The sequence below is a fragment of the Hydractinia symbiolongicarpus genome, chromosome 14 (genome assembly GCF_029227915.1).
Source record: "Hydractinia symbiolongicarpus strain clone_291-10 chromosome 14, HSymV2.1, whole genome shotgun sequence".
NCBI classification, from domain to species: domain Eukaryota; kingdom Metazoa; phylum Cnidaria; class Hydrozoa; order Anthoathecata; family Hydractiniidae; genus Hydractinia; species Hydractinia symbiolongicarpus.
Genome location: NC_079888.1, coordinates 10919225 through 10943547, shown reverse-complemented (window position 1 = coordinate 10943547; position 24323 = coordinate 10919225). Strand labels below are relative to the sequence as shown.

The following is a 24323-nucleotide window of genomic DNA, read 5'->3' as shown; positions in this document are numbered from 1 at the left end:
TTCATGATGCATTACTCATTTCGACAAATATATTCATTCATTCTCCTCGGTTCAAAGCTGTTACTCTTCGGGAAAGAAATATTCGCCCAACAAAGACGAATAATTTTGCAACGTTTTTTTAAAAAAAATGTGATATTAGGATCATTGAACTCTTTTAAAGTAATGTTACCTTCGACCCAGTCTTTACTCAAAAAACGGTAAAAAGTCTCTATTTCCAATATATATCAACATATTATAAACCTCATTCCTTTTTATACCACAGTGAGTTGACGTCATGTCTCTTATCGCCAACAATATTAAATCTATACTTGCAATTAAAATCAAACCCAGACATGACAGCTACACCGATCAATTCTGTCGGATCTTTATGCCGAAAATGTTCATCATATCCTGTCTAGTTATGGGTGTGGACTGGTTCCACGACACCGTAGCATGCATGGTACCTAAGGATAGTCATCTGAGTGGCAGTTTTGTGCATTCTGCGTGTTGGATACAAGGTAAAAATTTATCTTTTTTAATTATCTTTCCACTGCGCTTTATTGACGTTTATGCAAGACGTCAAAAGGGCGACATGAAATGGACCAATGTTCACTTACAGCAGTCGTAGTAATGAATAGTCAGCAACCTATTAACCTCGTCGCCAGGGCTTTTATATCTTGATCTATCTGACATGGGCATGGCGATAGTCAAAAATATACAAGTTGTCTTGGGGACAAGGTTGGCATCCTATTAATGTTAACTATTTACTAGGATTTTGTATGTTAAGCAGGCCCTACCCTATTTTTAAAACTGCATATATAATATGTTTAATACTAAAAAAGAAACGAAATATAATCAATTAACAAAAAACAATCTATTTGGTTAATATCCTATTATGTTGTGTAGGGTTTTACGTTTTCCCCGAAATGATGAACCGTTTGGAGGAGTGCAATTATTACGGCATACCAAAAAATATGAATCAGGACGGCCAACTCGAGAATGGTGACTTATGTGAAACAATGACACGACAAGGAATGTCCAACCCAGGTACGTCCATGAAAATTGCAGTCAAATTTACAATTAGCTTATACATTTGGTTTGGGGGAGAATTTTTAAGCTGACATGATATAACTACTTTTGCACTTATGAGAGCACAATAGAGTAGTGGTAGTATTCTCAAAATTTATACAGGACTGCCACATGTGGGTTCTGTGTTTTGAATGTATACATTAGGTATACATCGGCATTACCAACTCAATTTGCTTTCACATGGCATGGATTGACCCCATAGCAGTTGTAGGGGTACTCGATAAAAATTCCAGCGCTGTGGACTGATCTACGGACGTCGTGGTTGCGAAGCGAACTCTATAGCCAGTAAATCGCGTACCTGTTTGAATACTTGGATATTTAGAAAATAAGTGTTTAACAGGAGAACTTATCCAAATCACTGTGTTGCCACAATGTCTATACGTCATAACATTCCCATGTATGTTATTTCTTTAGATTGTAAACCGATGATGAAGAGATACTTTCTTCAATTTCAATGGATGCCGTTTTATATTGCTAGTTTGGCTCTATTGTTTTATATGCCGTATGTTTTGTTTCGTATTGTGAACACAGATATGATTAGTTTGCGAGACACACTCACCAAAGAACAGGTACTTCTAGTGGCACGATTTTTGTTTTGAAATAGGGGTAACGAACGAAGTTGGCCTAGTACAGCACTACCAGTTGCCAGTTTTGAGCGTAACTTAATTGACAGCCTCTAGTTCGAATGAATCTTAACATTAGGAAATAATTCTAATCAGAATTATTCTCGTTCTCAGAGCTTCTGGAGATAAATCTCAAGGTTTATCTCAGGAGTTCTGATGATGCGCAAAATGAGAAAAATTGAGTGTCAATATTTTCGACACCAAAGCGGCGAAGCGGCGATACGAACATCGCCATTTAAAAAAAAATACAAGATGCTCTAGGACGAGGTTGCTTTGATTGCGTATGTGCTTTTTGTCATTATAGAAAGACGCTGATGAAGTTGTTCGAAATTACTTTAACTACCACGTCAATTCCGTCACGAAATTACGTATTCGCGTCATAATGAATGCTTTCGTCAAACTTCTCTACATTGTCGTCAACGTTCTCGGCTTTGTGTTTACAAACGACCTGTTGCTAGGAAACTTTAAAAACTATGGATTCAAGTGGGCCGAGTGGTCTCGTTTAAACCATACATCTGCGTTTGATTTCTTCGAGGGAGACATACCAAAGCCAGGGAACGTTTTGCTTCCAAGTTTTGGATACTGTGAAATTCAAGAAGCTCATATGGATATCAGGAATGTCTTCTTCAATACGAACAAATTTATCTGTGAAATCTCGCCAAACATTCTGTACCAATACACTTTCATTGTGTTATGGTTTTGCATGGTGCTCTCCATCATGATCTCCATCATTGGGTTCCTCATAAACGTGCTTGGTCACGTGGTTACGGTCACTTGCTTTCTAAGAAACGGAAATCCAGCCAGACAAATCTATAAAATCCTGACCTTGCGAGAATGTGAATACTTAACGTTCATACGGCGCAAAAATATTCCCTTGTATGGAGATATTTTGAGAAAGTTGAAAGAATCGAGAGAAGATATGAAGCTAGTGAATGGAAATATTGACCATTACTTAAACGCTACACCAGAAAGATCAGCTTTGCTCAAAAGCGGTAGCGCCCCACCTGACGATACTCAATGGTCCAAGTTGTAAATAAAACTAAAATTAAAAGTGTTACCAAATGTGTGACTGTTTAACAATTACACCACACGAATGGTAACTAGCTAATAACTACGATAAATTTCACTAACCCTTAAAGTCGCGACTCCCGTGGCTGCTACCTTATTGTGTGGCATACAAACTTGAAAAGTGAGCATCGGACACCGTTTTATGGTTCCAACATCAATCCTCACTCCATTTAATAACAACATTTTTATAGCATTTGTAGTGTTGGCTAATGAAAGAGAAAATAATTTCAATCCATACGGTCTTGTCTGATAATCATAAAACTATTTGCCTGCTTTTTCTTACTGAGAGAGCTCTGGAAAATGCTATAATCAGTTTTCCCTGTATGAGGCTAATCATTATTGAGATGGAAGCCCGAAATACCTAATAAAGACCTGGAAATAAGGTGGAAACTGAGTAAAGCATCTTTAAAAATATACAGTTTTGAGCCGCAATTGTCTTTAGCAAAGTTAATTTCGTGCAATGGAATGGGGGCATGCTGACATCGGCAAAAATAAAGACCCTTTTGGACCTAACCAAAAAATTGATTAGTAAACTTCACCAAGTTCGCAGTGCGCGTCACTTGTGGTTGCGATCTTTGAAATTCCGCACTTTGACAACAACCTTTGGAACGAAATTTATGGTAGCTAAAATGACTACCAGGACTTTGAGTTCCGATACATCAACCTTATTCCTAGAGCATTCTATCTTTATAAAGAGATTACGCCAGCGATACGTAAACACAATTTAGAAATTAGGTACGAGGAAACCGAATGATTTCACTCAACACCACTGTTCCTTGCGAAAAACAAAGGCAAAACATGGCTTTGAATTAATTGATGTTTTGTCTATCAATTGTACTTAGTTGGTTCTATTTTCCCACCACCGTGAAGCTAGATGTAAATAAATACTACGTTGAGTTTGTCCACTGGCTGCACCAAATGAATGGCTGATATACATGATAAAAAATACATAACACAGCTTGTTCAGTCACAACAGTACTAACAATCCTCTTCAAGTCTTCTATCAATTCACAGGCAGGATAATCTCACATTTTTTGAAAAATTTTTGATCTCAAAGACGGAAAATTGCAACCGTAGGTCTACCAAGTACTTCGTAGAAAGTTGAATTACACTAGTTCTCTTTTTCCTCGTTGCTCAAATGCTTTCGTTTCAGTGACGTGTTCATGTACGGCTTTAGTTTCCATTCCGTGTCAGCTTCCGTTTGATCGATTGTGCCCAGTTTTATTTCGTGTACTAAAAACAAAGCACGGAAAAAAAAGCAAAAACGGGATGTTGCCCTAACTCTTTCACCCTGAAGATTGATTTTTCCTCCTAATATAGATTGTAGCTAGAGATACGTACAGCGTTGTTCCAACTTGTTTGCCTACTGACTTAAAAGGATGGCAACATTGTGCGCGGTAGCGAGTATTGGACCTGAAATCTTATAATTACAAGCCCATACCCTATCACTACACTGTCCTCACAAAAACAAGGTTAAAATGCTAATGCTAAAATAAGCTTCTGCTTAACTTGTCAGACTTTCACTTACGTTTCATCTCAAACCGTGGTCCAACTTCCGATAATAAGATTTCTCTTCCCTCTCCCTTTTGATACGTGTGGTGCCTGTGGTTAACGCAAAGTAAAGAATAAAATCAGTCAACGCGAGACCATGACTTAAATGTATGACAACATGTAAATAAGTAAACGCAGATCTTTTTATAAATATTAAAAGATTATATATATATTAAGTAGATATACAATAGGTAAACATAGGTTATTGAGATTTATTAACCCAAGGTGATTTATATTCAACGACGCGCAGCGGAGTTGAATATAATATCACCGAGGGTTAATAAATCCAATAACCTATGTTTACCTATTGTATATATGTTTTATTATATACCCAAAAGAGATTGTTATAATTAATATTACTTATTTTGTTTATCTTTATCGATTATTAATTTTTCAATTCTTGCATCATCTATGTCCCCGAAGCGATTCATTTTTATTTCGATTTCTTTGTTTTGATGTTTTTGTAAAAATAATTTTCTCGACAAAAAAGTTCCCGCCATTTCACGTGTTTGGAAATCGACCATTAGAAAACGGACCACTAAGAAACAACCAATCACAGTTAATTACGATAAAAATTAATGAGGCGGAAAGGATAAAATCAAAACATGCGTTTACGAATGTTTTGTCAAAACTATTGTTACGTCACAAGCATTGAATAATACGGGTGGAATACGATTATTTATTCAATGGCTGTTTTTGCTTACGGGTATATAATAAATATATATCTATATATCTATATATCTATATTCTATAATATATCTATAATATATCTATAATATATCTATAATATATCTATAATATATCTATAATATATCTATAATATATCTATATATATATCTATATCTATATCTATATATATATCTATATCTATATCTATATCTATATCTATATCTATATCTATATCTATATCTATATCTATATCTATATCTATATCTATATCTATATCTATATCTATATCTATATCTATATCTATATCTATATCTATATATATATCTATATCTATATCTATATATATATATATATATATATATATATATATATATATATATATATATATATATATATATATATATATATATATATATATATATATATATATATATACATACATAAAAGACATAAAGAAATGTACCGGAACGAGATGTAATCGTTCTGATTCGCAAACGTGATCACTCTTCGCGACTCATCTTTTGGAACAGGAAAGATATATTTTAAAATGTTTTCAACCTAAAACAAAACACAGAAAGATGAAAAGCGAAACTGTCTGTAAAGCATCATTAGCACCTTTCATAAGATCCGTTCCCTCAGACGATATATATGTAAGTCCGACGCTCTTAACCATACATATATAGATGCATGAACAGATGGGTAACGATTTAAAAACCACACCGTTCAATTCCTTTCACCTCTCCCAACATCAAATTCAGAACATTCTTTTATTTGCTTGTGAAAAATTCAAAACCTAACTTCCAGAAATGCGTGCCAGTGCTCTATATAGCCACAACCCAACAAATATAAATTCACAAAACTAACAAATTTTGTTGTACTGTGGATATTCTTGAAGCCTAGAATTTAGTGTGAATAAAAATAATAGGACTTCTTACTCTCTCACCAAGCTTCGATTTAAAGTTATGAAAAATAAGATGTGGAAATGCTTCCGACATTTTTCCGACATCGGGTATGTCGTGTCGCATGACGGTATTTGACAGTGAAAAGTAGGCCGTCGGTCCAAATGGCAAGTGGGTGATAATCATCCCATCTAAAAAAATCAAATACTACTGCGATGAATAGGTAACATTAATACAAATCACGCAGACAGACGCTGAAAGTACTGACTACTATTGCACGTCACATAATAATTCAAACCAACTACAAATTATATGCGACATTACGATTCTATACAAGCCGACTGTAGCCAAGTACACGTATGCCTTGCATACCACTTCTCAGGGTAATGTGCCGAAAACGTTACTTCAAGAAAAACGTTTTTACTTTTTTCGGTACATTTTGTAGCTTTTTCATAAGCGCAAAGAAAGTAAATCTGTGAAGACTACCGACCTGGTTCTCCTCTGTGTTCATGCAGAAGAACTAGATCAGTCACATCATTCGCTTTGCATGCAGAAACCAGTTGCGATAAAATGTAGTTGCCACGATTCAATCTTTGACTGTTCGGCAAAATTAATTTCATTTCCTAAAGAAAGATTAATTCATTCTAAAACATGTTAATTAAAAACGTCGTGAATGATTGTCAAAAATTTCATTGGATGTTTGACGAGAAAAATTCTAATTTAATCCTAAACGCACAATTCGTTTCAGGGTTCAAATTGCCATAACGATATCGAAATGCAGATACAGTACACAAAAATTAACCTTGAAGGCTCGTTTCCATTCGACCGCACTTTTTGCAATAGCGTAGAATCTATAACTTTGTCAAAGCGCGCTCAAGCTAGAAAACACGGAAGCCTTTCTCACCATAGCGGAGAATGCAGTCAAATAAAAATAAGCTTTAAAGATGACGGTGTAGAAATAATTCAGAATTTTTATCTTTGATTATTTCTAAGCTAACAATATAACGAACTCTGTAACTTAAATTAAGAAACGAAGACAAGTTTATACCTTTGCAAATTGTTTTAATCTTGAACTCGGGTTATGTGACGTGGTTACCATGATCTTGGGATCTTCCACACCTGCCCATCTGTATTCATCATCCATGTGATCAGAGACAGCTGAAAAAGAAAGATAATAACTTACAAACCATTCTTATAATTGCAAACGCCCTACTAACCACAACGGTGTCTGTCACTTACTTTTAACAACAAAAGTTTTTAAGGCTTGCAAAACACACTGATGATGTATACACGAAATATTTTACAAATAAAATAATAACACCAACCTGAATTTTTTTGGTCGTCAAATGCGATCAACTTTCTTAGTTCATTTTCATCTTTTCGAAGTTCTGTCGGAATAGGTTTGCCTTCTAAACACAGAAACAAAAACACACAAATTAATGTACAAGGTCCTGGCCAAACATAAAATATAAACCAATTATAAACTTAACAATTTTTTTTAATGGATATAACCAGATTACCATGCTCACTTTTAAGGCTGCATTATACAAGTTTTGTGAGGATGCAAGGACGCAATAGGCAAATACCAACAGGGTTAAAATTACCAGTAAAAGTTTTGCTAAAAGGTTCAGGTGAATTATTGAATTAGTCTTTTTCTTTCAAATATACCCTGTGACCTGATTTAAACCATAGTATATCATCCAGGCAAAATTCTTGGTTCTATTTTATACTTTACAGTTTGAATGCTTTAAACAGGTAGCATGATCATAACGTTATGTTGTCTGATGGCCCTTTAATATTTGGTGATGTAAATCTCATGGCTTATGGAATCTGCTCTTAAAAGCCTGTTTTTCATGCTGTGGTGGCTTGGTCTGCAATAAAGGCAAATAAACTCTCAGATTTTTTTTTTTGTTAACTGAACATGTACTATGAGTATTAGTGCAAGAGTTAAGATGTGAATTTATGTATTGACAAGTAAGAACGACTAATATTGCTTTGAAAGAACATACTTCATCTGGTGGTTACTTCTTTATTCAAACCTTTTTATGTGCAGTAATTTTACTGTTTAAAGAAGCGGTAGCCTTCATTTGCCAATACATTTGTTAAAAATTGCTTGAAGTACTGTTATCAATTGACATTTAGGTATATTTTTTTATTACATGTTAGCTAACAGGTATTTATTTTGTTATCTTTAAAAAAAAAGTTGCATATATACTTGACCAAAATATTTCTCTCATGTACAATAGCACCATGTACACACCCACACGCACACAAATTGATTGAGACTTGTTGCTAATGGTATATGCAAAAAGTTTACTGGAAGCACATATAACGCACTAGACTTGCTTTTTAGTGCAGTTAACCTGAAAAATGTTTGTGAGAAAAAGCTTTCTGGTCATTTTTTTCTAAATATTGCATATTTAATGTGAACACTCAGCTATTAAAAAAGTCGGTACTGCAAAGAGTTAAAATAACAGAGATTGAGTTGCTCAAACATCTTGTTTTTTATAATCCAACCGTCTGTATTCCTGAAACTCTGGATACATCATTGCCTTAATTTAAAAGCTCCTAAATCTGATCATAATCATTTAAACAGACAACAAAAAATTAAAATTTGATTAAAAAAATGGCATTACCATCCAAAGCATATTTGAGCTTTTGTTTTTTCTCCTGAATAACTCTGCGCTGATCTTGGAGAGATTTGCGATACAGATATTCTTTTCGTAATCTCACTTCTCGACGAATCTAAGGACAACATAATACACTATTGGAATTGGTTATTAAAAAACACTCACATAAACTAAAGACTAGGCTTCAAATGATCCCCCCCCCCTGCTATATAGAAATGTAATAAGTTTTATTTATTTTTTGATAAATGTTACATATACCTTGAGACATTTATTCTTTTTTGGTTGAAAATTATCTCAATCTATATATTTTTTTTCTACCCAATACAGGGTAAGATGTATATAGTTAGAATAGTTCTTTTAAAACATTTGTTACACAACCTTGGGATTTTACTCCTTCTGGTTTTATGTTTGCATGTGTGTACGACATTGTTATTTGAACTGATCCATCACTACACTGTTGCGTGCTTATTAATTGGTATGGTTCAGAAGTGAAAAAAAACACAAAGTAGTGGTAGAAAATGTATTCTTAAATAGTTTGCAGTTATAATTAGGGTACAGGCTTCTTTTTACTGCACCATATGGCCACTGGCTTCTTTTAGACATTTTGACAACGGACTCTTGACACTACATGTCTATTATGGTGAGGTTTTTATTGTAACGATTGACCCACGGGCTTCTTTTTCCTGCACCATATGGTCATTGGCTTCTTTTGACATTTTGACAACCGACTTTTGACAGTACATGACAGTTAATGACAATTAAACGTTTGTCTCATTATAACAGACTGACATTAACTGACAAGCTTTATCCTTACAAAATACTTAATTAACTCTATCACTGTCAACAAAATAGACATCTGCACCTAAACCGGCTGACGAAGGAAGCCCAGCACCCCCAAATTTCCCCAAATTGAGAAATTAAGAGTTGACTTATATGTAGTCTTCTATAAGTACGACATTAGCTACATACTATGATATAACACAACATGAATCATAAATAAATGTCTGCCACTAATAAACTGCTGTCATACTGAACAAGACGTATAATATATGTAAACTAGCTCGCCAAAAAAAAAAGCTGTCTATGAAATTGTGATTTCTGTTACAAAGTTAGACACGACATATTTTGCTATTCAAATAGGCAATAATATTGATAGAAAATTCCTCGAAATTTTAATTTTCGTTAGGTCAGTCTGGAGTAAACTGACTGACAGGAAGAAGAAAGACCACAAGCTCCGCCTAAAATTTTTGAAATTCAGTAATTCAGTAACCCCCCCCCCCCCCAAAAAAAAAAAAAAAAAAAAAAAAACGGGGCATAAGAAAGTGAGGAAAATAATATACGATCTTAATTGTTCGAAAAAGGAAATATAGCTTTAGTTAAAAAAAACCATATTACTAGAAAAAAGAAAAAATACAGCCTATCATTCATGGTTGAAAGTTAACATAACTATCACTATCATGTTCAGCATACCTTTTTTGTTAACTTAGCCAAATTTTGTCGAAAATAAAGTAATTTTAATTTTTGGACCAATTTTGGCCTAAAATAACATTTAGGTGACAAAAAATCAAAATTTTGATGTCACCATCATGTTCAGCATACTTTTTTTGTTAATAACCTACATACCATACAAGTTAAGCTCAGCCTAAAGCACAGACTTAATGTCCTAGATTTGTGTCAGTCCATTTAACTCTGCTATGCGAGTAGACCATTTTGTCAAAACGTTGTCTGACAGGTGAATATACCTTCTGTAGCAATCACTACTCCAGCGTCCAATAATCTTAATAGCGGAATCGGGTATCTCGCAAGGAGCTGCAGCCGAAGCGCCACCAATGCGAAAACTATGGGTGTTAATGTTGATACTGCTAGGCAAGCTTATTGTTAGAAATAAAGAAACAAACTTCCGGGTAACAAACTTCCGGGTAACAAACTTACCGTCGCTAAACATGAACCAGGGCCCTAGTTAGGTTCCTCTGAATGCTAGGTAATTTTGAATGGCTCTGTAAGGACAAAGATAGCCTCCAATTTTTGCTAAGCGAATCTTGCACCCTAGCCTAAACGGATCTGTTTTAGAGCACTTAAGGTATATGTCAGCAGGTATGAGGTGAGTTTCTGTATTAAAAGTGGACGTTGAGGGGCAAACATACTATGACACCCTTAACAGGCCAAAAAATGCCACTAAGATAAGACACGTCCACATTGCTTTGTCGTAGTTGGAAAACATAGAGTTTTTAATAAACATTATCATTTTACGCAGATCAGCTGGTGTAATTGGCAGTCTCTGAGAAGGAGAATTTGGATGACAACCTTCTAATGCCACGCAAAGCATAGTACAAGCGACCCATGTGGGCTATCTTCGTGTTAAAGCCACGTATTACACTCTTGACTGAACAACGCAAAGATAGACTTTAATAGTACCAAATTTGACGCGTTTTGCCAAATATGTCGCAAACAGTTAAAGTGTTAATTCTGTCAGGGGAAAGGTAGGTACGGATGTAGCTTCTCAAAATTTTTTAAACAAGAGATATCCTGACCGATATGTTGCCCTGGTGTTTGTTGAAATGGATGAGTTTAAATAATGACTTAAATCTCTTTGAAGAGTTGTAGTATCGATGAAGGGATTGGTGTTGGATCTGGTTCAGCTTCTGGGCATAGACGTTTGAAGTGCTGTACCTGCAATCGAGACAAAAGATCTGCATAAGTATTGTGCTGGCCTTTAATGTGGTGTACCAGGAGGTATTGTGTTCTGTTGTGTAGAAAAATAAAAAACGTACAAGATGCATGATGTTTGGACAACGACACGACCCAGAGGACCACACATAAACAATAGCCAAATTATCTGTGTATAACACTAATTGCTTGTTTTTCCATACCTTGCCCCAAGAAAAAACTGCTACAACTATGGCCAATAACTCAATGAAGGTGATACTATACTTTTGCGTAAGGTTTAAGGCAATTGAAAACCATGCACCAGAAAAAAATCCTCCTATGCCTACTCCAGAAGCATCAGTAAAAAGATTTATTGAAGAGAAGTATAACGTTTCAGTGTGAATAATAGCGATGCCATTCCAAGTGGGGAGAAACTCACACCACCATTGAATATCCTTGCGAGATTCTGATGTAATTGAAGTATGATGGTGCAAGGAATGAACTGTAGTGGAAAGATCAATAAGACGTCGTAAGAACATTCGACCACATTTCACAACCTTCCACAAAGACAAAGACCCTATGAGAGATAACAGTTCTCTCTTTGTGCATTTCTTTTTCCCTAACCAATTACGGAGTGAAGAAAGTAATTTACTGTGTCTATTTCAATGCCCAGGAATGTAATTACTTGGCAGGGGCCTACCATCTTATCTGGAGCCAACGGAACACCAAGCAAGTGAAAAACGTTCTTAATCAACTTTACTATAGCCTGACATATATTCTTAGACAGGGCAGCTGTGATGAAATCATCTAAATAATGGAAGAGATTTTTGACAAAACAAATCCACAATAATATCGACTCTAGAATATCAGCAAAGTTGTTAAAAATGAAAGGAGAGGAACGCCCACCAAAAAGAAGAACTACGTCAAAAAAGTATCTTTCCTTCCACTTATAACCTAATAGGTGCCAATCACTAGGATGCACAGGGCACAGTCTGAAAGCATGCTTTATGTCCAACTTAGCCATGTAACAATTTCTACCCAACATTTTAACCATTTCAACCGCATCGTCAAATGATGAGTAAGAGACCGAATAGTCCTCTTTGGTAAGGCCATCGTTAACTGAATGTCCATGTGGTGAAGAAAGGTCTAATACGACTTGCACAGTCCCATCCTTTTTTGGTGCAGCACCCAGGGGAGAACAAGGCAATTTAAATGGTGGTGAAGCAAATGGACCCACCGTATGTCCCCTATTCAGCTCTTTCAAAATCGTCTCATCCACTTTGGTTTCATACTCTATGGAAGATTTGTTGTTACTTATGCATGATTTCAACTCATTGTCCTGAAAACCAAGTTTGTATCCATATTGAAAACCTGATACAATAAACCGCACTAATGTTTTGTTTGGATGACCATTCAAGAGACTCTCTAATACGTCAACCTTAACCGGGGTTGTGACAAGCGATTTTAGAGGAAAGAATTCATTTGGTACTTGGCCTAGAGGACCTGAGTGTGCAATGGAGTGCTGGGTGTCCTGACGATCCACAGGATAAACACCTATGAGAGTAGGTGCATGGGGTATATGTGCAACTGAGTCCTCTATTAAATTTAATGCAGTGGTTGCTGGGAATTACTTCGAAACTGCTGGGGAACATTCCGAAACTGCTGCTCATCGGCCTTCCTAAACCGCCCACTTTGAGTGGGGCATTGGTTTGCCCTACTTCATTGCAGATAAAACATGCATAGCTCAACCTGGAGGATGTAGATGAAGATGACCCCCAAGCAACAGCATCCCTTTTTGGCAACACAGGAGCGCTTCTAAGGTGCTGGTTGTATAGCAGGTCATTAATAACATCCCACCTCTTGCTGGTATCATTTGCCAGATGTATTCTGTGCAGTTGGTCAAAGGCATATGCATATGAAAAAATATACTGGTTGGCAAATTGGGCGATGTACGTCTGATATCTGACTAACTGCTGAGCTACAGTACAGTCTGAATGTAATCTACCGCGGACGCGAAACTTGCATGAATGGTTACACAGAACAATAACATTGTTATAGCTTTTTTTTTTAAGAAAATAATTGCCTCGCTGATAAACAATGACCCCACACGATCGATTGTTTAATCACAATAGCTTGCAAGATCAATTTTAGCAATCTATTATGCACGAACTCTTTTGAAAATTTTAATTGCAGTAATTAAGCGTTTTTTTAGATCACATTTTAAAAGTTTATAAACGAAAAGCGACGATAGAAATGTTTTTTAGATTGCATGTTAAAAGTTTAAAAACGAAAAGCGACGATAGAAATATTTTTTTAAATTGCTTTTTAAAAGTTAAAAATGAAAAGCGGCGATAGAAATGTTTTTTTAGATCGCATTTTAAAAGTTTAAAAATGAAAAGCGGCATTTAATAGTTGTGAACAATGCTTCTCGTATGTTTCTTAGATTAAACGCGCTGGAATCTTTTTAAGTAATTAGATCAACAATACATTCTCTCGCAATGTAATATAAAACTTTGCGAAAGATTTTTATTATTTAATTACTTCACGGTAATACTTAAGGGAATAGCTTATCAATACATTTACACAATGCTATTACTCGCTATTAGAAGAAATATAATTGCTCCGATATTTCTTCGTGAGCGCATTGTTTTTTAACACGCAAATATAAACTCGCAAAACTCTCAAGGAATTTAAATATAACAAAAGACAAACGACTGCTGTCCTCCACACAAAGGTGTACTGTAAGTGTGGTGAGTACTGGAGCATACAACTAAGACAATAGCTCCAAGCCAAACTCCACGAAGCATAATCCTGAATACGAGACTTAGTTATGTTTTTTCTAGACATAGCTAATGTGGGCGTGCCATCCATGGTGCGCATCCCCATGTACTCACCTCCATCGTCCATAGGCATTGAGCGATAGAGGCAATAAATAGTCAAAATTTACATATTCACTAGCCTTAATCTTTTCCAAAATTCGCTTAGGAACTGGAGGGAGAGAGATTGATAAAGTTGACCCTACCACCCCTGCAGACAAACCCAGAGTAGCAAAAGTTGAAGCATTAGTAGTGGGGCCAGCAACTGAACGACCTGCGACTGACACGCCTTCTTTAAGATTGGCATGTTCCACAAAACCCGCTGTCGGAGATCGCTGGGGGGAAACACGAAAAGATGGCTGACTTGACTGTGGACGGTAAGTCCGAGCTTCCTGCTGTGACAGTATTTTTTGGTTTTTAAATTCGTTTTGAATCTCATTCCTCAAAAGAGATTTAAGTTTGTGTGCCAAGTCTTTTTCTTCTTAAATTTAGCTTCTAAGGGGTTTTTCTTTGTCCCTGAAAAGGAGCCATGTAATATGAAACTGATGTCTTCTTCACCGCCTTCTGCTGCAATATTTTGCCTTCAGTTGAAATTTGAAAGGATTTCGCAATCATAGAGTTTCAAAGCCTAACTCTGACCACTCGTCAACAGTTCTAAGATGAGGCTCAGCCATCATTTCATTGTATGTTAAAAAAGTTTTACCTTTACTTTTTGCTTTTTTAGATGCCATTAAGTATTATGTAATTTCAGACCAATGTTAACAAGCAACCACTTTCTGAATGTGTTCTGCCAAACGTCTGAACTGTTCAAGAACAAGAGGCTTACTGTGTTTTACTCCATATTTATATCCCCTGTTTGTGGTATGGACCTATGGCCTTAAGTCACACATTGCTAATGTTTCAGCAGCCAATGCTGACCTTACAACACGTTTAAGTCGAGTAGAATTCCACGCTAGTGTGCAACATTGCTGGAACTTATCACACAGAAGAACTATCTGACCACCTTGACTTGCAGCATTTGGTAAACTATTGAAGCTGCCATCTGCATAGCCTTGGATGTGAATTGAATTAAAATCAAGGCAGGGAAATGTCATGAATGATGGATTATTTTGGACTTTAGTGATGACTTTGTTAGCATCAATGACATCTGTGAATGTAGCTTCTTTGATTCTCCCAGACAAGTATGAGACTTCAAAACTGATTTCAGGTTTGGACATGCATGATAGCCAGTTCAATTGACCAACAATGGATCTCAGTTCTCCTCTAACATTTTCATCAACAGGTGTATGTTTATCAATTTTTGGTGGTAGCTCGATCTAGTTAATTGAGGATGCAAAATTGTTTTGAGAGAGCGTTATAGAAAAGCCTTTGTTGTTTCAGTTCAATTCCCAAATATTTAAATGCTGTGTGATGTTCAGTACTAAACTTCAATACTTGTCCCAATGCTGGATAACCTGTATATGAAAGGTTTTTGTGCCACTCCACATAATGTCATCTACATGACAAACAAGGATTCCATGCAACGCATCACCAACACGCCAATAGAACAATCCATTGTCAAATGGACTAGGGGTAACACCTAATTTGATCAATTCTTGTTGGAGTCGCAGGTAAAACTGGCGAGGAGCATCTGCAAGACCATAAACACACTTCATGAGTTTCCATAATTTTTCAGTATTGGCTTCTTTAGGTGGTTTTATGAATACTGTACGTTCTATGGCATATCCTTGAAGAAAGGCTGTTTTTATGTCTAGAGAATGGAGTGACCATTTCATTGACGCTGTGATGGAAAGACAAAGTCGAACACTCTCTCTTGAGCAGGTGGGACTATCTGTCCGATAGTCTTGGGATTCTTGAAAGCCTTTCGCAACTAGTCTGTCTTTTGTTGATGATTTGTTGTCAATAACTTTAGAGGTGATTACCTTACTTCTTCATAGACTTTCTGAGACTTCCACGATTGAAGCTCCCGTTGTTTGGCAAGTTCTATGTCAGTGTCCATTTGGGCAATGAGGATTTCTGATTGTAATACCTCTTGATCGTTGTTGCTTTTGTTAGTATGATGCCACGTTGTTACGTCACTACTGAAATCAACTGATTGAAATTCACCTTCGGGTGACTTAACATTCCATAAATACTTCCATTTTCCTGTCGATTTTCCTGGTCTGCTATGTAGGGTTCCCTTTTTCCATGTATCGTCATTTTTGAGTTGATACTCCACGGTGTCGTTTTTACGCAAAGAATTTAGATTAGGACATTTCTTGTTGGACATCAAGAGGTTGTTGTTGTTCAAAATCTGTGTCTAATGTTCTTGTGTTTGTCGCTGCTGAAGACATGTAGCGATGCGGTCTATGCGTGTTTCTGGATCTTGGAGCAGTTACGTGTGGTGTCGGGGGGGTGGGGGGGGGGGGGGGTGTTGGTGCAATCGTTGGCGGAGTAATGGAAACATGATGTGGTTGTTCATTAGAATCACTGTCGTCTTCGAGTGTTTGACTCTGTTTTTCTGGAGTACTTGGTGGACCATATGTGACAATATCTTTTTCTGATGATGTATGATTTGAATCATCTTGATCACAGATTGTAGAATCATTGTTTTGCACAGGGGAATTTCAAGCTGGTCGTATGCGACAAGGGTGTACTCTGATGTAATAGCCACCATGTTTGAGCAATGTTTGCTGTCCATCTTTCCCTAAAACTGTAGCTGGTCCTCTCCATTTTGTTTCATTCTCCAGTGAGAATAACAACATCACTGTAGGTACGAATATTGCTTGAAAGGGCATGGTGCATAAAGGCCTCTCTAGCGGCATGTAGAGCATTTAAATTCTGGCGAAGTATATCACTCGTTGGTATATCTGCAGTCAATGCTGGCAATTCATTATTCATAGCACTAGGGAGGCGTGGATTGCCTCCAATTGCCAGTTGATATGGACTGAAACCATGGCAATTGGTGAGGGAATTCTTGGCATTGACACACCAAGATAGGGCGATATCGAAATCACAGTCGGTATCTTCCAGAACTTTGTCCAGCATTGCAGATATAATTTGGTTGTGACGCTCAACAAGGCCATTGGACCAAGGAGATTCAGCTCCATTTGTTCTCACTTTGATGTTCATTTGTTCACACATTTCCAGAAAGGATTCATTGATAAATTCACCACCATTATCAGATAGGAACTTATTTGTAGTGCCATAAACACTGATCCAGTTGGAGAATATCCCTTTTATGATGTGCTCAGGATGTTTGGAAGGGATTCTTACACAGGCCGAAAGACGTGTAGCATGGTCGATCATATGTAGCAGTATCTTTTGACGATAGAATTTTAAATCCATGGCAACAGTGTCTAGAAATTTGTTGGCTGGTAAACCAAGAACGGGTGCAGCTCTGCCATACTGTTGACATGTTTAGCAATTTTTCGCAACAGCATGCAGCTCTTGCTCCAGCTCTTTATCATGTGCCCAGGGGTCGCCAGCAGATTTTACCAACTTGATGAGTTTGTGAACTGGTGCATGCGCAAACTGACGGTGTATCTTCAGTGCTTGGTTATGCTTTGATGTTGCTTCCTGAACAGATAAGACAATGTTTGGTTTGCATTTTGTATCAACCATGGACAAGAGTTGTGTTTGTCTGGTGAGTGGAACTGTATAGTGACCACTCTTCATCACATTGAGGTTCACAACAGTGTTAAATACTGATGCAGTATGATCTTTGAAGTCAATGGACATGTTTGCTTTTTTCATAGCTTCTCGAGAAAGGAGTAGTGGAATGTCATTTTCCACGATGTCTGTGGAAATACCTATTTCACGGAGACCAAGAAAGGCAGGTATGGTGGCTGTCTGGGTAGATGTGACCTTATTTCCATCTCCAAAGCGATAGACGTTGAAAACAGGTGATGTTTTAACCTTTCTAATGTCAGTTTCGGAAAGGCTTTCGATGAAAGTGTTATACCAACTATGGCCACAAATAGTTTCCGTAGCACCACTGTCAAAAACAGCAGCATTTCAAGATTCTGCCACCAGTCCAGGAAGATGTTTTGGGTGGTCATAATCACTTTGAAATAATATAATCTTATGATAAGTGTCATGTTCCTCAACTTGATATAAGCTCGCATCATCGTCTTGCTCCTGGAAGTAAACATATTTGTGAGGACGAGGTTGATTTCGTGGACGCATGGAACGCTGATTATCGTTTTGGTGTTTTTTATCGGGGCAATCTGCAGCCCAATGATAAATTGATTTGCAAATTCTGCAACAACTGATTTGCCCAGTGCGTGATGGTGGATTTTTGGAACTTGCCACAGAAGAGTATCTTTTCATCGGTTGTTGGTTGGTTTGTGTTCGTCTGTGAGAATAGCGTTGATAATCTTGATTACTATGTCTGCCAGCAAAGTATGTTGGATAACATTCGTCATTGTCAATGTTTTCATAAGTGACTTCATTAATTTAATGGACTTGTAATGAATTGGAAGCTTGTGATAAGCTTTCTTTATCTGGAAAAATTTTCTTAAGTTGGGCTTTCATGTTGATCAATGTAAGCTCTGTAACGGTACCTTTGGCCAACTTTTCATCTTGCTTTGAGAGATTTGCTGATTTTAAGGGCATGTAAGCAAGGAGATCTTCGTATATAGCGGTACCATGGCTCTGCAGTTTGAAATACAACTTTTCAAACTGGTGAATGTGTTCTTAAATGGAAGTTTCAGATGTCTGCTTGTAAGTGTCAAACTTATCCAGAGCTTCGAACTTTTCTAATGTTGTGTCTTTCAAATAAAGTTTATCTAACTTTTCTAAAACTTTTTCCAATCCATCATCGCTATTAATGATTTCTAATTCAATTTCAAGTACGGCTTTTTCAGCCGACCCATCTAATGTCAATAATACGTCTGCTCTGTGCTTCTTTTTCTCGAGTGTGGTGAATGAGGACCAGATATTCACTTTCTTTTTCCAATCAGTGTATAATGAACTTGTAGACAACAAGGGAGGATTTTTGTTTGACAACATTTTGCATCAAAAAACCGTGTAACATCCAGAGTCGGGGATCTTGTTCCAGCTGCTACCACTGTTAAATTGAAATATAACACTTACAGTTAGTTTTATCCTGTCCAACTAGATTGATACTTTGGTGATACTTCAGTTGATATAAACTCAGCGTCCCATACAGCTGTATTAGTTAGATAACTATTAATGAGAAGATACAACTATCAGGAATAGGTTGCACATGTTAGTGTCGCATTCGGCACTGCCCACATAATTGCCAACGTAAAATACGAAGATACCGTAGTTGCCTCAGGCCGACGTAATTTTGTTGTGAAATTTGAATGAATGCCATGATCAAAAACGGTTGGTGTTATTATGAAGAATGTAAGGTATAGAGAACATTAAAGTCGGCCCCTTTCCTTCATACTGACACTCTTATGCTTGGCTGGTGCATTACACTAAGACTCGAACGAAAGACGGAAGACCATTTGGAACTATGCCACAAGTCAGTCCAACCTTCATCGTCACAGAGAATACTGCGAGAAGAGTGCGCACCCATGCAAGTTAAATATAACCAGAACTTGGGAGAGGTTAGGTGTCCTGTACCTTAATACAGCTTTCGGACGAATGTTCTCATGATGTAATACCAAAGAAAAAAACATGTTGAATAAAGTTCAAAAAATCTTTTTAAAAGGGAAAAGAGAAATCAAATATGTTTAGTAATAATAATCGAAAAAAAATGTATATCGTATTAAAAAGAAGTCCAGAAGTTCTGTCTCCCACACGACACAGCAGGCAATAAGTCACCCTGCCCTTGGTTTTGTGAGAACAGATGTTCTGCGAAGACTCTAACAATTGAGTCTAATGTACAGTTTTGCCTCATGTTAAGCTGTGCCAGTGACAAGCATTTTCGTAGCATGCCACTGGCGACTTCTGCGATATACAACCTAATGAATTCATCTCGAAACATAAAAAGCCAGTAACATTCGAAAAGAACAACAGGTGTTATTACGCAATGTAACGTATTCAATTTCTAAAAATAATTCATTTTTAAACGCGCATGTTTTTCATTTAAATTCCTAATATTAATTCATGTTTTTCTTTGATTTTTAGTATAGTAAATAATTACTTTATACAAAAGACATTTCAGGTGCACATTATTGAAGTGACTAAAGTGTTTTTGGTGCGTGATTGAAAACGCTGCTCCATTGTCTATATAAAAAATGTGTATAAATCAATGGTAAATAAATGTTAAGCGAGATATTCAGATTGTTATCTATTCTCTATAGTAGATAAATAATTTTATTTTGTGAAGCAAGGAATCAATCGCTGGTCAGTCTGACCACTCATAACGTGATCCTGACGGTCAATTAACAAAATTCGGCGGTCAGTGACCAGCCGTTATTTTAAGCGCTGGTCTATTGTTTTGGGTAAATGAATATAGTGTTGACTACTAGTCATAGGTCACCAACACATTTGTAAAATTAATAATGCAGAATGACAAAACAGTAGTGAACCAGGTTAGCCTTATACTAGGAGTCAATGGAGACACACCTTTCCATAATGCCTCAATCATTCAAAAAATTAATAAGAAAATTCGAAGTACTTTCCAACATTAAATGTGAAAAGTTCTGAAAGAAACTATTTTGACTTTATTATTTTGGTCAACTTGTGGTGGAATATTAGCTACAGTACTGTGAAAAGGGTTGTTAACATCATGTTCGTGTAACGAGCGTGGTGCACACGAATCACGATAAAATCGTGGTCTTTATGTATAACAAACATTCAAACATTCTATCGTGGCCACCACGCTAATATTATTATCTCCACGAAGGATCGTGTGTCCTACAATTATTTTCGCGAGCTCCACGATTTTTATAACCAGTATAATATAATTTTTTTTCTTCTCAAAAAAGTCTTTTATTAAAGTTAATTTGTTTGTTTCAGGTTTTATCAAGTTAAAAAAGCATATTCGTAGTTTTTGCTTGGTGTATACTTTTTCGTCATGGACGCGATCGTATTTTTACGAAATGACATTTATCTAGAAAAGTTAAATTTGTCTGCGCCGATAGAAATGTTTTTTAAGATTGAATTTTATAAAAAAGTTTAAAACGAAAAGCGGCGATAGAAATGTTTTTTAAGATTGCGACGATAGAAATTTTTTTTTAGATCGCATTTTAAAAGTTTATAAGCGAAATGCGATGATAGAAATGTTTTTAGATCGCATTTTAAAAGTTTTAAAAGGAAAAGCGGCGATAGAAATGCTCTTTTAGATCGCTTTTTAAAAGTTTATATAAGCGAAATGCGGCGATAGAAATGCTCTTTTAGATCGCATTTTAAAAGTCTATAAGTGAAATGCGATGATAGAAATGTTTTTTTTAGATCGCATTTTAAAAGTTTATAAGCGAAAAGCGACGATAGAAATGTTTTTTTAAATCACATTTTAAAAGTTTATAAGCGAACTGGGACGATAGAAATGTTTTTTTGGATCGCATTTTAAAAGTTTATAAGCGAAATGCGACGATAGAAATGTTTTTTTAAATCGCATTTTAAAAGTTTATAAGCGAAATGTGACGATAGAAATGTTTTTTTAAATCACATTTTAAAAGTTTATAAGCGAAAAGCGACGATAGAAATGTTTTTTTAAATCACATTTTAAAAGTTTATAAGCGAAAAGCGACGATAGAAATGTTTTTTTAGATCGCATTTTAAAAGTTTATAAGCGAAATGCGACGATAGAAATGTTTTTTCAAATCACATTTTAAAAGTTTATAAGCGAAAAGCGACGATAGAAATGTTTTTTTACATCGCATTTTGATTCACGAACGATTAAAATCTATTATGTAGCTAGCTTTATGACAACGAATTAAAATGTGGTAACTTATTTTTTTGGCGTCGGTTTTTTTATTTAATTGATAAACTAACGGTCTTTGTTGTTTTACAATAAGTAGATATACAATAGGTAAACATAGGTTATTGAGATTTAACCCGAGGTGATTTATATTCAACGACGCGCAGCGGAGTTGAATATAATATCACCGAGGGTTAATAAATCCAATAACCTATGTTTACCTATTGTATATATGTTTTATTATATACCCAAAAGAGATTGTTATAATTAATATTACTTATTTTGTTTTGTGTTTGTTTTGTTTTCGTTTCATTTTATAGTGTAGATCGAAACATTTTTTTGTGAAATCGACATGTTTTCGAAATGTTGTTGAAATCGACACGGTACAAAGAGACAACAAAACTATTGTTACGTCACAAGCATTGAATAATACGGGTGGAATACGATTATTTATTCAATGGCTGTTTTTGCTTACGGGTATATAATAATAGAAGTTAATCTATCGTGGAAGCCACGATGTAATATTTAATTTTCGTTCGTGTAGTCCACGAAACATGATCATGAGGTCCATGATTGTTAAAAAAATGCGCATCGTGGACTATCGTGGTTCGTGCGTAACATGAAATAAACACGAACCACGATGCTAACAAACCTTTTCACAGTACTGTAGACATGCACACTGTGCAAGATGAATGGATTTTTCATAAAACCTCATGTGACGAGAACTGCTTATCAGAAATAAATAATGTAAGTATATAGCAAGTGAGTTGGTTTTAATGAACACTGAGAAAAATATATTGGACAATAAAATGACCACAAAAACAAAAACGATGCACTTCAGCGGTGAGCAATCTCATTCTAGTGGCTATTATATAGAGTTTGTGATGCAACAAGGAAGCCAAAGGGTGGTGGTCACTATAGGCAGGTTTAATAACTACTAAAATCAGAGAGGCGCACTTTAAAGTGGTCATTATAAGCAGGTGGTTGTTATAGAGAGGTGGCCGTTAAGACAGATTTGAATGTAGTTTGTAATTATTTATTACAACTCACCATTACAAAAATTGTAGTCTTTTTCTTCTTCAGCTTTTAATTATTACAACTAAAAATAAATGTCACAAATAGAACCAGGTAATTTGCTGGAAGAAACAAGTTATATTATCAAATATATTAGCATTTCAGTTGTACGCCTGTAAAAAAGTTTATGGGAAATTTCCCATCGTACATTCTCTGGTTTTTAAATTGACTCAAAAAAGACAGCGAGCATTATACTACAGATATTTTTGCAGTTATAATTAGAACATTAAAAAAACATAACTTTGTGTTATAAAAATATGTTTTATTAGAATCAAAGGCTAGGAAATTAAATTTAGAACATAGGCAAAATTTTGATGGACAGTAGAATTTGAGAAGCACAATGAAAAATGACCTCATTCTTCTTTGATTACATAGCAATGTGTGTAAATAGTTAAACAACTCTGCCATGTTTTTACAACAAAGTTGAGAAGTCTCCTTTATTGTTGTTTTCTTCATTGTAACTTCTTTTTCTGTAACAGATTAACAAGATCTATTCCATCATAGACTATTATTTTCAAAATATTATTTATTAAAAAATATGTGCACAATAACATATTAATTCATCTAGAAAATTTGCTTTTAGCATTTGGCATTGTTAATTTTCCCAGAAACTGGTAAAAAGTTTAATCAAAGATTTATTTTGTTACATGTCATAATAATAAGTTTTTTTTATATTTATTATGTTGTGTAGTGTAGTAATGTGAACTGGAAATGCAGTAGGTTGTAATTTTCATTGGCATGTGGGTATTCTCTTTTCAATTCTTGCATGGAAATAGCAGGGCTTTAAAAAATAAGAATCTTTGTACATTTAATTTTTGTGTACCTTGTGTGTTTCTTAGGTGCACAAGGGTGCACCTCAAATTCTCGTAGCCACAGACAACAAGTATTAATGTGACTGTGCGTCTCAACATTATTCACAATTTGTTTTTATTTATAATAAAGCAAATATAGGAACATTATAAAATTAAATTCTGAACATACGATAATTAATTATTAAACCCATAGAAAATCTGTTTGCACACGTGAGCCTGCAGCATTTAGATCAAACCATGTTTTCAGGGTCAAACAAGAAAGGGTTAGGGCCAAGCAGGTATATGAAAAAAGAAAAGAAAATATCTTACAGGAAAGAGACTGGAATCTCCCCTTAACTCTGCATGACTAAGCAGGCCTTGCCATGAGTCGCGAGCAATTGCTTGCGCCCGCGTAGTGCTCGCGTAAATGCTCGTTAAGTGTAACATTTTTCTCAAGAATTGATTGTTTTTTTAAGTGAAACTGAAAAGATATTTGGTGTGATTATTTTCCACCCATCATGCAACAGTTCATTCGCCATTTTATAAAATGCGTGTGATACGGGCATTAAGGTTAATCTTTGTTGCGCATTCATTTTGCAGTAGAAAAGTGGGACGTTTTTAATCGTGAACCCCAAACACGATGATCGAGCGTCTACTGGTATAGCGACT

General features: G+C 35.8%; 2 protein-coding genes across 2 annotated transcripts; one reads left to right on the top strand and one right to left on the bottom strand.

Annotated features, from left to right (window-relative positions):
• The first annotated feature begins 274 nt into the window (after positions 1-274).
• LOC130625150 (uncharacterized) lies at positions 275-3601 on the top strand. The gene is made up of 6 exons (XM_057440216.1): positions 275-497; positions 886-1026; positions 1483-1637; positions 1996-2720; positions 3202-3379; positions 3488-3601. Exons 1-6 carry the CDS (start codon positions 275-277, stop codon positions 3599-3601), a joined length of 1536 nt encoding a protein of 511 aa, XP_057296199.1.
• Positions 3602-3656: 55 nt separating this feature from the next.
• On the bottom strand, positions 3657-22896 carry LOC130625363 (U3 small nucleolar ribonucleoprotein protein IMP4-like). The gene is made up of 9 exons (XM_057440443.1): positions 22840-22896; positions 8515-8623; positions 7204-7287; positions 6927-7036; positions 6369-6501; positions 5915-6069; positions 5443-5537; positions 4288-4361; positions 3657-3992 (listed from the first exon to the last, which is right to left on the bottom strand). The coding sequence occupies exons 1-9, from the start codon at positions 22840-22842 to the stop codon at positions 3871-3873; spliced, it is 885 nt and encodes a 294-aa protein (XP_057296426.1). The 5' UTR covers positions 22843-22896; the 3' UTR covers positions 3657-3870.
• Positions 22897-24323: the final 1427 nt, after the last annotated feature.